Raw genomic sequence first — 14,058 nt, 5'->3', positions numbered from 1 at the left:
CCCATGTGGGATGATTAGGCTGGTGTATTTTTAAAATATTATCTTTTGTATGCCCAATAGATAAAAGGTTTAGATCTTGCATGTGTATTACTTTTATAAATATTAAGTACTTGAAACTCACATTAAATGAATGATTGTCTTTCTGGAGTTTCACTTACCATGAAGCAAATAGTGACTTGAGTTTCTCAAGTGGACTAGTAGTAAATGTGCATTAATTCAATGTTAATTCCATCCAATCATATGCCAATCTACGACATGTGTTAGTCAATTCATATGATGGTTCCTACAAAAGATTTTTCTTAATAGATTTATCAGGTGGGCCATAGATATATCTATCAAGGCTAAATCTGAAATTGTGGGGGTACACTCGAATGCATAAACCATTTAACGCATGGAATCCAAGTTTAGTCAATATATATTTGATAAATAGGTTGACATAAAATTGAAGATTTGCATTAAGGAAACTATATGTTGAATGTTATGGATCAATATGCACATGTTTTACGTTGATGTGTAGATCTTTGAGACAAAGTGTCTGAAATTAAACATATTGCATATTTTAATGATCAAATTGGTAGCTATCAAATGAATAGTAGAAAGAATATTGGTAGTAGTCTGAATTCATAAGATGATTGTTGGATCAATGAGATTTTTAGAATATATTCTATTCTCATCGGAGGATAGATTTGGACATTTGAGATTGGTATTCATATTACACTATAAGTTTATGTAATAAACTGTGTTGTCTTACCATCAACAAATGTATCTATTGGCCAAATTTATGCACCTATGAAGCCCATTGTTCAATTCATCGATCAAGATACTTGATAATGAACTTGGACATTTCTCTTGCATATTCAGTTGCCAAATATCCATTGATTATAATGAATTCTAATCACCAATTGATAAATTGGTCAACCTTTCACGTGTTAGGGAACATATGATAATATGATAATATTGCGATATGATTACATGAAAGTTATACTCTATTTTAGTTATTATATGTCTATGCATGATAGATTACTCCAGTCTTTATATTGCAAGTACAATAAGGTCGATTGACTTTATCACCAGTTAGTTGAATGATGGGCTAGTGAAGTTGTTTGAATTGTAAGAGTATATTCAAAGATAAGAAAGTTGGTTGTATTCAGAGCCAGTGATACAACAACTATCATAATAAAATTGATGTTCAGTATCTATTACTTGATGGAGTCATAATTGTTGACTCTATGAGGTTGGAAATGAGTTCAGTATGCTTTGACTTAAGATATGAATAATTAAAGAGGCTGCAACTGACTGTCAAAGACTTGATTGAGGAGCAAAAGGAAGAATCAACCTAGGCAGATGTTCATTTATGAGTAGCTAGTTGGTGAGGCAATAGCTTGCCAATACGATGATCCCTAACTGATCTCTGAAAGGATGATTAGCTACAATGGGACTAAGACATGGCCAAACTCGTATGAGAAAGAAGTCTGATGGAACAATGACGGGTGGAGGTAAAAGACCTACGGGTCATAAATCCTCTGACCAAGTGACTATCTAAAAGATTAGTCAATGATACATCGAAGGGAATGGGGCTGAACCTAATATATGAGCTACCAGTGTTGGCAACCCAACCTATATGAGTAGAGATCCTATTAGATAGGTTTAATGGGTAAACAACAAGACACGAGGTAGACGATTGCACTGATGTAAATGAGCCCCTTCTATGGTGTACAGTGCGAGTAGCAACGCAGAAGGATGAGTTTTTAGAACTCTTAATGAATCCATAGCCATATATTTGGTGGTGTATACAGTTGCTGCATACATTTGATGGAATTCACCTATATGGGTGTGGAGGTGGAGGCCGCTTCCTATGAGAATCTAGGCGAATTCTCTAGAGTACTCATGAATCCAGGTAATGGTGCATGGCCGAAATGCACTGAATCGCAGAATCACTTGTAGCGAAAAAGTTGTGTGAGTGGCATGTATTTGCGATCTACATCAAAAGGAATCAGGTTCAAGACTATGGTGTCACCTGATTCCTATAGACCTGTCATGTTTACTCTAATGTCAGTTCAAGTCTATGGTGACACCGGCACCATTGCACAACTCTTCCATCTTAACCCGAAATGCCAAAAATTTTGAAACATATGGAGGATTGTTGTATTTTAAATTATTTTAAAATAAGTTAATGTTTCAAAATATCCTACGGATGTGTCTTTTCATTGAAAGGTTATATCCTTTCAATTTTTGTTTTGAAAAGTTGTGTCTTTTGAAGCCTATGGGTCACACCACTTTGGTTTAAACACAATAGTCACAACCCTTTGTGAAAGGGTGTCTTCACAAAATCTATAAATAGACTTCTGATTTTAAGTTTTTAAATGGATTAGCAAAATCAGATTTCCTCTTAAAAATGTGTTCAAGTATTTTCTAGTTCAGGTTAAGACTACAAGTGGTTCAAGCCCGTGTATAGTGAGTGCACCACTGGGACCGGGTCATAGTCGTTGTATCCTGGAGGTCGATTGCTCTGGAAACCTATTGCACTTGGGACACTGTCCAAGGGGAGCAAATTCGATTTCAAGCCGAGTGACTCACGTCACGCCTCGACTTATACAAATTGATAAGTTTTTTAACTTTCTTATTTTAATTTTATATAATTTAAATAGTTTTCCAAAATCCAGTTTCCAACACTCGGTTCGTGTACACCTCTAGTTGGGATATTCAAATTCACACTGAGACAGACCTAAGTGGAACTCCTAGCGATTGCCCGTATAACTTAATGATGCCTCGGGGATTTTGAGCCAATCACTATTCATGCAGCCCGATCATAATGACAAACATCGGGAATTTCTTTGCTATGGAATTTCTAGGGAGAGTTTTAATTTTTTTAATTTTTTTCTCAGGAAAATCTTGCTAAATTTTTAAAAATCAAAATAAAAATTATAAATAAATTTAGAATTTTATATATACTTATCCAATGAATCAGTTCAAGTTTAATATTTTTACTTTAATGTCAGATACGTTTTATGAAAAGTGGTGAGGAATTAGGCACTAGAAGGCTTGCTAAAAGCACACTGGATCCTATTTTAGACTTCTCAGCCTACAGATCCATGGCCACCTGCCGGCACTTGAGTCGGCCTTAAGACAGTATTTGCCTAAAAAGACTGCCGGGCTTGAGCCCAGTTCCTTAATTCATGGTTTGGTTAGGCTTCAAACTTGGGTCTTCTGGACCTGACTTGAATATGGACATGCTTCCCCTCAACCTGCCCCAGCTGCAACCCTAACTTGCTGGGCAATCTAGTCAATCCTTTAAAACCCAGGCAGAGCACGGCAGTCAAAGAGTTTGGACCATAACCACTCCACCGATACAGTATGTACCACCTTAAATCCGACGTCATAACTCATTATGGAAATAAAAGAGGCAGCCACATCCATTAAAGCTTGAATCCACCACTTCTACTTGAAAACCAAATACTAACCAACCCACAATTTGAGAATCAAGCAGCCTAATAGCAGATCACCCATTATTTCTCTGTTTTTCATGAATTCCAGTGAAACTTTTTCTACAAGGACACTGGCGTAGTGAGTCTGTATAAAATGGGTTGGAGGCCATTGTCCGGGTTTCATAAAGCAGAAACCAGGATAGAGCACCTCTGAAGCAATGTTACCTCCACAACCTGCATCGCGCCCCCACCCACCCACCCGCCCCCCCCCCACAACTGCTTCGTTCAATGGGATTGACTAATATTCATGGGCGAACCAGAGGAATATCAAAAGCTCATGCATGCCCGCAAAAGCCCTCTAGAGAAATTCACTGGAACAGTAGTGTACTGACCAACATCTATCTGACCCCAAAGCTTCAAAAGGTGGTTTTTCAAATGCCTGATTCCTTTAATTAATGTTGTAACATATATAGAATGCATTTTACAGGACATAAGAATTGGAAACAAAAACCTCCCTATAGTTGTGCTTGCAAAATCTTATTTGAACGTTTTAAGTACACATCGCTCACAATTGAGACGACTAAAATAGGAGTATTCGCTACAAGAATGGAAGCTTATGATGTTCTGCGTTTGATTGTTCTTGGACAACTTGATTTCATGCAACCAGTTTGGGAGAATTTCCAAATCACGTTTAAATAGAATCCTAAAGAAGACAGTTCACTAGTATACATCACATCCCACAGTTCACCACTCCTTATGCTCCCCATTCAGCTGCTCCTTTGGACGATGCTGTTCTCTACCAAGTACTCCACGAATTCATCGATCAGATAAGGCCAAGCGCCCTCCGCATCATAGTTGGATAATGCAGGGTCAACCGTCTGCACGCACCAAGAAACAGCAAGCACCAATGGTACATGTCAAATATGTCACAAGCAATTCACCAGACATTATTTTCGGCATGTGTCATGCATGCACATTCATGTGGTTGCATATATGTCTTGAGTATGCATACACTTGTTCAATGTTTGCTTGGACGTGTGAATTTTTCAAGCATTCATAAAAGATGCTTACACTTAGAAATTGAAGACGTACCATGGGAACTAAAAGCATAGCTCAACATGTGAGCCCACTGAATGGGCCATAGTAGCAGTGAATAGGGCTTTTGGGGCCCAACATCTTCATCGCATGCATAGATCAAAATATATGTATCGTATCGGCCGATACGGCCGTACCGTATCTGTATCGGCCAGATACGATATGCGATACAGGTCCATATCGGCCCTTTATGAAAAAAGGGCACCGTATCAGCCCGTATTAGCCATATCAGCACTGATATTGTATTAGCCATATCGGTTTCAACTGATACAGCTAAAAAAGACTTCTTTTGCATTTTTTTTTCTTTCATTTTTCTCCTGTAATTCTTTGCAGGGGGGGGGATTGTTTCAAAGGGCATTTCCAACCAGGCTTAGATCAAGATTTGAATATCGAAACCTGTTTTTTGCATCAAATCGAAGAATCGAAGCTCCAGGGTCCGGTTTTGCAAAAATAAAAATAAAAAGTTTTTTTTTTTTGTTTTTGCTATTTCAATCTAGGATTCCATCAGAACAACAATATAAACTATTTCGATTGATTTGGATTTTGGGTGTTTCCTTTTTTTAAAATCTTTTTATTTACACGGGTATTTTCTGAAAATTTTAGGAAAAAAAAAAATTTTAATTACTTTTTTTTTATTGATTTTTGTTATGATGCTTGAGTATTAGAAGACGGTGGATCTACTGATTTGTTGAAGATTTGTGGATTTTTCTTTTTTCTTTTCTTTTTTTATTTATTTAGGTATTTTTTTAAATTTTCAGAAAAAAATTAAATTAGTTTTTTTTCTGATTCCTGCAATGATGCTTGAGAAGTATCAGAGGACTATGGATCTACAGATTTATTTAAGATTTGGGGCTTTTTCTTCTCTTTTTTTTACGCATGTATTTTCTAAAATTTTCAGAAAGAAAAATTAATTAGTTTTTTTCTAGTTCTTGTTATGATTCATGAGTATTATGAGAATGTGGATCTACTGATATGTTGAAGATTTGGATTTTTACAAAAAAAAATTAATTTACACGTGTATTTTCTAAAAAATTTATAAATTTGTTTTTTAATTCTTTTTGTGATGCTTCAGCATTAGAAGACTATGGATCTAATGATTTCACACATGCATCGATTTAATATATATATATATATATATATATATATATATATATATATATATATATATATATATATATATATATATATATTCTACATATTTTATATTTTCAAGTTAATTTTTGAGCATTTTCTGTTTTTTAAAATAATTTTACAAAAATTATAGTAGTTGATAAATAATCATATTAGCAATATATGATATCAATTTCTGACACATATCAAATTATTAATAATAACACTACACCTTACAGTAGGTCAACCCGTCAAGACAACATTCTTATCAATAGGATGATCCGATACACCATTGAATACATGGTTGAAACACAAAAATAAATAATAAATAATAAATAATAATAATAATGATGATGATGATGATAGATTCTTGAATATCTCTTTTTTTTTCTTTTTTTTTCTAATATAATTCTGCATTTTTCTTGCTTTAATAAATTTCTGACCAATACAGGCCGATATGGCCCCGATACCAATACACAACGCAGTATCGTATCATTTTTCTGTCAGACCGATATGGCGACCGATACCGTCATATAAAACCATGATCGCGTGCTTATCATGATGGTTCATGCATGCATTAACATGAGAACACGCAACTGTACATGTGCAGATGAAAACACGCAAAAATGAATGTGGCATACGAGACCACAAAAACTGGTATGTGCTACTTGCCTATGGACACACAGGCATCACTCCACGCACATGTACATGGTCCAACTACCTTGCAAAATTGATGTGCAAGGAACTCTACATCACATACAGCGTGTGATGTGCAGGCATGAAAATGTGACATGTACAAACTAACAATCAATTTTACCTTGGCGAATTCCAGAAGTTGAGACCAGGTGTCCCTCGAGATTGCTTTGTTATGCCTGGCCTAAGTAACAGAGAGATCGAAACCATAAAATGATAGTTTAGATAGAGAACAATAAATCAAACCGAACAAGTCATAGAATTAAATTTCAAAGTTCAGTGGGAAAAGACAATGACATAACAGATGAAGGCGTGTGGTATAAAGAGCTTTCCCCTTTCACCATGTTACAAACAATTTACCAAGTTCAAACTTCACAGTGGTCATCCAATTGCATGAACCCACATTAAAATTAAAAAATTAAAAAGAATGGTCCACAAACAGTTATTGCAGATCTGCAACATTTTTGACATTTTACTAAAATTACACGAGTGATAAATACGAGTAATTAGCCAGAGAGAAAGGGCACGGGTCTGCTACTCAATGATTAATTGTCAGTTCTTCAAGGGCACCGAAAAAATGAAATGCTCCTCAAGAAACCTGTCACAAAGCAATCCTTCAGTACATACAATGTTGCCTGCTAGAAAATATTGACATGTCCAAAGTCCATATGGAATTGTTACTAAAGAGAAAAGATTCCGGAGTTCATTCAATAGATCATGCTTGAATATTTCCTGCTAGAATCTGTGCAATGCCCTTAACTTTTTCTTTAACGAAAAACATTAAGAGACAGGAAACATGTTCCCTATTCCAGGATCTGAAATTCCGAACAGCTAACACTCTAAGATACATGCCACATCATTTGGCCCCCTACCAACTTGGCTTATCATATATACAATGTCCCAAATTTCATTAAAAATACAGGATAATTTGATAGTGAAGCAATCAATTCAAGTACATCCAACAAAATTTGAGTCCTCCTCCACAATCAGTGGCTAGAAATTTCTTTGATGAAAATCCTCATCCCTTATCTAAGGGCGAGACCTCCTAAAAGGGCATATACATGCAGCCCTTATCATCTCTAATTATACCACTGATACCACATGACCCAGCCAGGTCCTTTTGTGATCGAATTGAACTTCAAAAACCAACAACGAGCTCACAGCTAATACTTGTTATCGTCCTCTTACCTTTGCTATTGACAATAGTGGGCCAATTATATATAATGACCTCAATGACATTGTTTTGTTTTGATTAAAAACGAGCCTTTGGGAGACGGAACCTGTACACGCTCATCTTCATCAAAGGGAGAAGGTGCTGACCTATGCAATAGATCCGTAAGCTCAACTACTGAGGTAATTTTGCAATCCCATAAATTTCAATGGAGAGGAGAAACGACCACACAATCTTGTCATCTATACAAGCTCATAGAGATCTTTGACTAAAGCATTACCCAAGGCAAGGGAGATTGGCCAGAATTTTGAAAATGGAAAGGTAATATTTCGGGAGATCGGTTTTCACAAGTTGGAGGTTAGTAACAGAAAGTTGCTCTTCTATCATTTCATAGATAGAAAGCAATGCCTTTCATGCTTGCAAAGCTTACTTTCATTTCTAGTTCCTATGCAGCCAGGCCCAGCTAGTGTCAAGGCCCATTGGTGAGAAAGACTCCAACGAGAAGCAGATGCAACAGCTCCCCTCAAAGGCCTTAGGAATGTTTCTTCATCAATGCAAGGTTTATCATCTCTTCTAGTATATGATGCAGGGTGTCTAGAAAGAGAGGTTTTCTTTTCTTCTTCTTTCTTTTCTTTTGTATTCTTTCTTTTCTTTTTTTATTCTTCATCTTCTTCTTTTTTGTGAATGAATTGCAAATTGTCTGGAAAGAGTGGGTTTCCCTGACGAGAGAAGGTTTCTTGCCAAAGATATAGTTGCATCTCTATTTCACATTGCTCAGGAAGGCTACCAAGTTAAATGGATAACCATGCAAAGGAAGAAGTTTCTAGATTCTATTTGCACTGGGAAATCTCCACCCCTAGTTTGATGAGCACTCTTTCTTTCTAGCTTTAATAGAGTTTGCTGGTATTATAAATTTCACTTGATTAGTACTGATTGTAATACCTGTAAGAACTGACACCAATGGTCAACCAAAGGCCACTGCTTTTCAGCAAACAGTAACTGCCACATGCCAATAGCTGTATCAAGTGCCAAAGATTTTTGTCCCTGAAATGAATAGACATGAACACTTGTCAGTTACAAACTGAGGAAACCAAAAGATACATTGAGTTGCATTTCTTTGCCACAAAGCCATTTAGTCCTAAACATTCTACCAGCGAAGAAAAGCAACCTAATTTATTTTTATTGTTTTCCGAAGGATGACAATTTATTAAAAAAGCAGGAAAAGCCAAAAGAATACAAAAAGAAAGAAAACAACAAAAAAAAGCCACCCCAAAACAAGCATTAGAAGCCCACCCCCACCTGTGTATTACACGCTAAGAAGAACACGCCTTCCACTCAAATACAAGAGATCAAGCATAACAAAATACCCCCAATGGGTTGCTAGAAACATCCCTAAAGCACCTCCGATTTCTTTCCTTCCAAATGGCCCACAACCCAAGTAAGAAGAATTATCTCCACTCTTTAGCGGCTTCCCTGCTACACTCCCCCCATGCCATTGCCAAAAGAAGTCATCAATGCAGGCTGGGAAAACCTAGGACATACCAAAGAACCGAAAAATAAATATCCACACCTACCTGGAGAAACGGCAGTGCATGAACAAATGAGGAACTGTCTTCTCATCATATAGGTAGAGAAGGCACACATTGGCAAGGAAGAGGCCCCTCTTGCGAAGGTTGTCAATAGTCAACACCCTATTCCACCCTACTAACCATGCAAAAGCCGCTACTTTAAACGGCACGCCATAGGACCATAGGTGAAAAGTGTGCACCTTAGCGGCCCCTCTGCTTTGGGGACTAACGATGGAGGAATGGAGAGATCTCTCCGAAAATTTCCCGGATTTTCCTTACTCCATCGCACTGAATCAAACACAACCGAAACTAAGACCCCTTCCAACAAACTGAGAAGTGCTATATAATCTTGAACCTCCACCTCCCGGAGGGCTATTCTACATAACATATTCCAAACCTTATGGGAATCGAGGAGAGAAAAGCACCAACTAACATAAATGTATGGGTATAAGGCCACGAGAGCAAGATTCGAGAAGATGTCTTGCAGTGCTTTATCACCAACCCATATATCCTTTCAAAATCTGACCCTCCCCATCCCCCATTATGTAAACCACTCCATGAAGAACAATTTCTTTGAGCTTCATAATGTGCTTCCAAATCCAGGATGCCCTATACAGACCCGCACTATTAGGCCACCAACCCACTCCATCCATTCCATACTTTCTGATAATGACTTCCTTCCACATCCCCCTATCCTCCGACCCGAACTTCCAAACACATTTTCCCAACAACGCTTCAATCATAGATACCAATGGCCGGATGCCCTAGATACCAATGGCCGGATGCCCCCCTTCCCCCACACACATCCAACCACTTCATAAGGTGAAACTTCTTCTTAGCTCCCCCACTTTGCCAAAAGAAAACCATTCTGATCTTTTCAAGCTTATTGAGCACCCCCGTGGGACATTTGAGGATCAACATGAAATAAATGGGGAGATTAGAGAGCACCACTACAACTAACACAATACGGCCTCCCAAAGATAATAAGTTGCTTTTCCATCCTGATAATTTCTGTTCGAATCTTTCAAGTATGGAACTCCTCCAAAAGTGGCGGCTTTTGGGTGGTTAGCAGGGAGGAAAAGAGTCCTCACTATTAATAATCTTCAGAAGCAAGAAATGGTCCTTCTGAATGTGTGCCTTTTGTGCTACAAGCAGGCAGAGACCGTGGATCATGTATTCCTTCATTGCATTTTCTCTTCGATTATTTGAATCGAGATCCTAGCTCTAGCCTCGATTGTGTGGCTTATGCCACGTTCGATTAAGGACCTTCTTCTGGCTTGGCACGACAAGGATGGGGAAAAGCTTGGGGGAGGAAGTGGTGTATAGCGTTGATGGCAGTGCTTTGGCCCATCTGGGCCGAAAAGGAATGATCGTTGCTTCCGCAATAAGCGAAATTCGGGGGTGGGTTTGTTTTCCCAATGTTGGTGTTGGTTCTTGTTGTATTTTAGTTTTAAGTCTCTAGTTTTTTACGAGGTTTTTTCCATTTTTTTTGTTTTCTCCCTATTTTCTCAGTTTTCTTGTTCTCCTTTCTTTTTTATCAATAAAATTCCACCTTTTAAATAAATAAATAAATATAATAGGGTCTCATAAGCTTTTCTTGGGCCCCACTTCACATAGGTCTCGCCTCAGTGCCCCCCCCCCCCCCCCCCATTCACACAGGCCACTCCACTCGAGTCGGGTGTGAAAATGCCCCTGCATTAATCACCCCCGGATATGAGTCTCAAGCACGAGACCTCCCGCTCTGATACCACTTTTGATGCAGGACAACTAATTACTTGCTCTAAAAACTCGAACTAATAGACTGTGGCAAATCAACCCCTTTATCTCATAGCCCAGGTCAGGCCCTCAGTCGAACCTTCCTCGTGAGCCCCACTTCACATGGGTCTCGCCTAACACGAGCAACCCGCCTCACACGGGCCGTCCACCCCGAGTGTGCCCCTGATTCACACAGGCTGCCTCACTCGAGCTCGGTGTGAAAATGCCCCCACATTATCTTTGCAACCTAATGTTACAAAATGGTATTATTAACAAGTATTCAAAACCCAAAAATGGTAAATAAGAATTTAGTTGTATCATGGCAAGTAAAATTCATTGTCCACAAAATTGACTCAGGGAAAAATAAAAAATAAAAAAATTGAAGGGTAATGGAAATTTTATTAAAGGCCGATTTGCAAGAAAGACGGGAAAAGAATACAAGAGAAAGCCCCAAAGGGACTACATCCCTAAAACTGACACAATAAGATCATGCTCCACATTCAGGATCGCAGCCCACTCAGAAACAGAAAATTGACAAATATTATCACAGCTTCGCTCGATCCTTGTGTATTCCGAAAGGAGCGCCTATTCTGCTCGCCATAGAAGGCCCACCCAACAACTGGCAAAACTAATTGCCATATAACCCTAACCTTCATGTCCATGCCTCCCTCGTGCCATACTTAAAAGGAGATCTCCATCTAATCATGGCATAACCCAATACAAACTGAATAAGGCTAGGAAGTGCAGCCATACGTTGAAGGTGAATGGAAAGAAGATAAAGAGGTGGTCGACAATTTCAGCATCTCGATTACACAAGCAACACATTCGGAATAGCATTCCATGCTTCTGAAGATTATCAATCGTCAACACTCTCTTTCTACCCACCAACCATGAGAAGAGAGACTGCCATCTTAGGGGGAGCTCCATAGGACCGAAAATGAAAGGCATGGGTCCCATCTTCACTTAACGATTCCAAACACATTATCTTATAAAAAGAAGTAACTATGAATTGACCTGAACTATAGTTGGTCCACGCCGTAGAATCGGCCTCTTCTAACGGCAACTCAATACGAAGGGCTAATAGGGAAGGCAGCTCTTCCATCCAACACACCGAGGGCCCAACCTAAGAGAAGCAATCGGCCACTTTTAGCTCTTCAAAAGTCGCAAGATTAGCCAGGCAAGGAAAAACTAGATCCAAGGGGTAGCCACCACACCAAGAATCCTTCCAAAATCCAACTCGCACACCATTCCCAAGAGAGAGAGATGCCTTATCAGAATTTGACTCTCAAGGCTGATATTGTGCTATGATGCCCAATGCTACGTGTCAATAATGATCACTACGGAAAGATCCCTTAGATAAGAGTCCTAGTTGTATTAAGAGAGTTGTTAGATAAGAGTTTTATATACATCAGTATTGCTTTATATAAAAGTCTTATATAGATTGGTATTGCTTTAGATAGAGTCTAAGTTACAAAAGTTGTAAGAGGAGAATTCTATTTATAATTGTTTTTGTTTGATTGGGAAGTATGAATGAAATCACTTTTCTTAGCATGTAATTTTTTGTACGTAGTTGGGTAGTTGTAGATGGAAATTAACTTCTTGCCAAGCTCTATCATTTTGGTAGCAGAGCCTCTTCATCCTGCGACCATATAATCGGAAGGATAGAACGTTATTGTCAATAATGAGCTTGATCACATTCGGAATGATCTTGGCTCTACCCGTGACAGTGTCACCAATTTACATGCCCGAGTCACCGAGCTAACGAAAGCTATTTTGAAAATCCAGGGGACCCTAGCTACACAGCTACAAGTGCCATCACTTCTATGTTCTTTCCAACCTCTACCTCCTCCATCGTCCACTAATCACACCCCACCGATTCCATCATTCAACCTCCCCCTTCCAGCACCCCAATTGACTTCTAAACCTCTTAATATATCCCCTAATGTCCCCTGATTGAGCCTGGCTAAGCAATAGGAATGCAAGGAGAACGGATTGTGTTTCAACTACGATGAGCAGTTCCGACCAGGGCACTGCTACAAACATCATCAGCTATTGTTACTAAAAGTCGATGACAGTTTGGAATCTAAGCCTAGCTTAAAAGACCATGATGCTCCCACGATAGAAATTTCTTTGAACACCCTTCTTGGTACTCAAAATTCTGACACAATGCGGCTTTTCAAACATATTAAGAAACAACCAATAAGGATACTAGTTGAATCGGGCGCCAATGATAATTTTGAACATCCGACATAATCAAGCAATGCATATTTCTGGTAAGCCGTGTTAATCCCATCAAGGTTATTGTCATTAACGGCAGTGTCGTGCACAGTTCTAGACATTGTCACAACATCACATTGTCCATGCACAGCTAGAAATTCGCCAGCAACTTTTTCCTCTTATCCATTTCAAATTATGTAGTTTTGGGGGTGGAATGGCTAAAGTCACTTGGAATTATTGATTGGAATTTTGGGGATCTAACGATGCAATTTCACTAGGGAAAGGAACCAATCCAATTGATTGGCGTCGCTTTTGTTTTCAACATTGTCAATAGATCCGAATAATACTTCCGATGCTTTGCTAGTCATCACCCACATCATTGGGTTCAATGGCCTCCTTGGGCAAAGTACTAGTACAACACTTACTTCCATGACTGCATCTTCAAGTATTCCACCAAAAGCTCCATGCGCCTTTTTCTAATCATCATCATCATCGCCATCTAAGCCTTATCCTAACTAATTGGGGATGGCTACATGAATCCTTTTATACCATTCCACTCTATAAAAGGCCATAACTTCAATTAGACCATAGGCCATCAAGTCTTGTCTTACTATCTCCATCCACATCCTTCTGGCCTTTCCCTAGAACTTTTAGAGCCTCCAACTCATACAAACTCATTCCTAACCGACACACAGCCCTTCGTCTCTGTTGCGCATGACCAAACCTTCCAAGTCTACTTACGCTCATCTCGTTACCTGTTGATGCTACTCCTAAACTCCCTAAAATGCATTCATTTCTAATTTTATCGTCTTGCCACTCATCCATCTCAACATCCTCATTTCAAGTACACATCCTACAGGCATATTGTTCTTTAACTACCCAATATTCTTTTTTCATAAAGCATGGCCGGTCTTACATCCATCCTATAAAATTTCCCTTTCAATTTGAGTGGTACACGATGATCACACAAAACTCCATAAGCACATCTCCATTTCTTCCACCCCGCTTGAATTCTATGAGCAAC

The 14,058-nt window shown here is 38.7% G+C and overlaps 1 protein-coding gene across 2 annotated transcripts in view; it reads right to left on the bottom strand.

Moving 5' to 3' along the window:
- Window positions 1-3,840: 3,840 nt before the first annotated feature.
- The window catches only part of LOC131222516 (uncharacterized), a 29,725-nt gene continuing 19,507 nt past the window's right edge, over window positions 3,841-14,058 (bottom strand). For both annotated transcript variants that reach the window (XM_058217620.1, XM_058217621.1), the window contains 3 exons: window positions 8,437-8,538; window positions 6,448-6,507; window positions 3,841-4,303 (listed from right to left, as the gene is read on the bottom strand). In XM_058217620.1, coding sequence (XP_058073603.1) covers window positions 4,193-4,303; window positions 6,448-6,507; window positions 8,437-8,538 — 273 coding nt within the window. In that variant the 3' untranslated portion in view covers window positions 3,841-4,192. The remainder of the gene's footprint in view (window positions 4,304-6,447; window positions 6,508-8,436; window positions 8,539-14,058) is intronic.

The sequence above is a fragment of the Magnolia sinica genome, chromosome 13, assembly GCF_029962835.1.
Source record: "Magnolia sinica isolate HGM2019 chromosome 13, MsV1, whole genome shotgun sequence".
NCBI lineage: Eukaryota > Viridiplantae > Streptophyta > Magnoliopsida > Magnoliales > Magnoliaceae > Magnolia > Magnolia sinica.
This window is presented reverse-complemented; position numbering and strand designations above follow the sequence as displayed.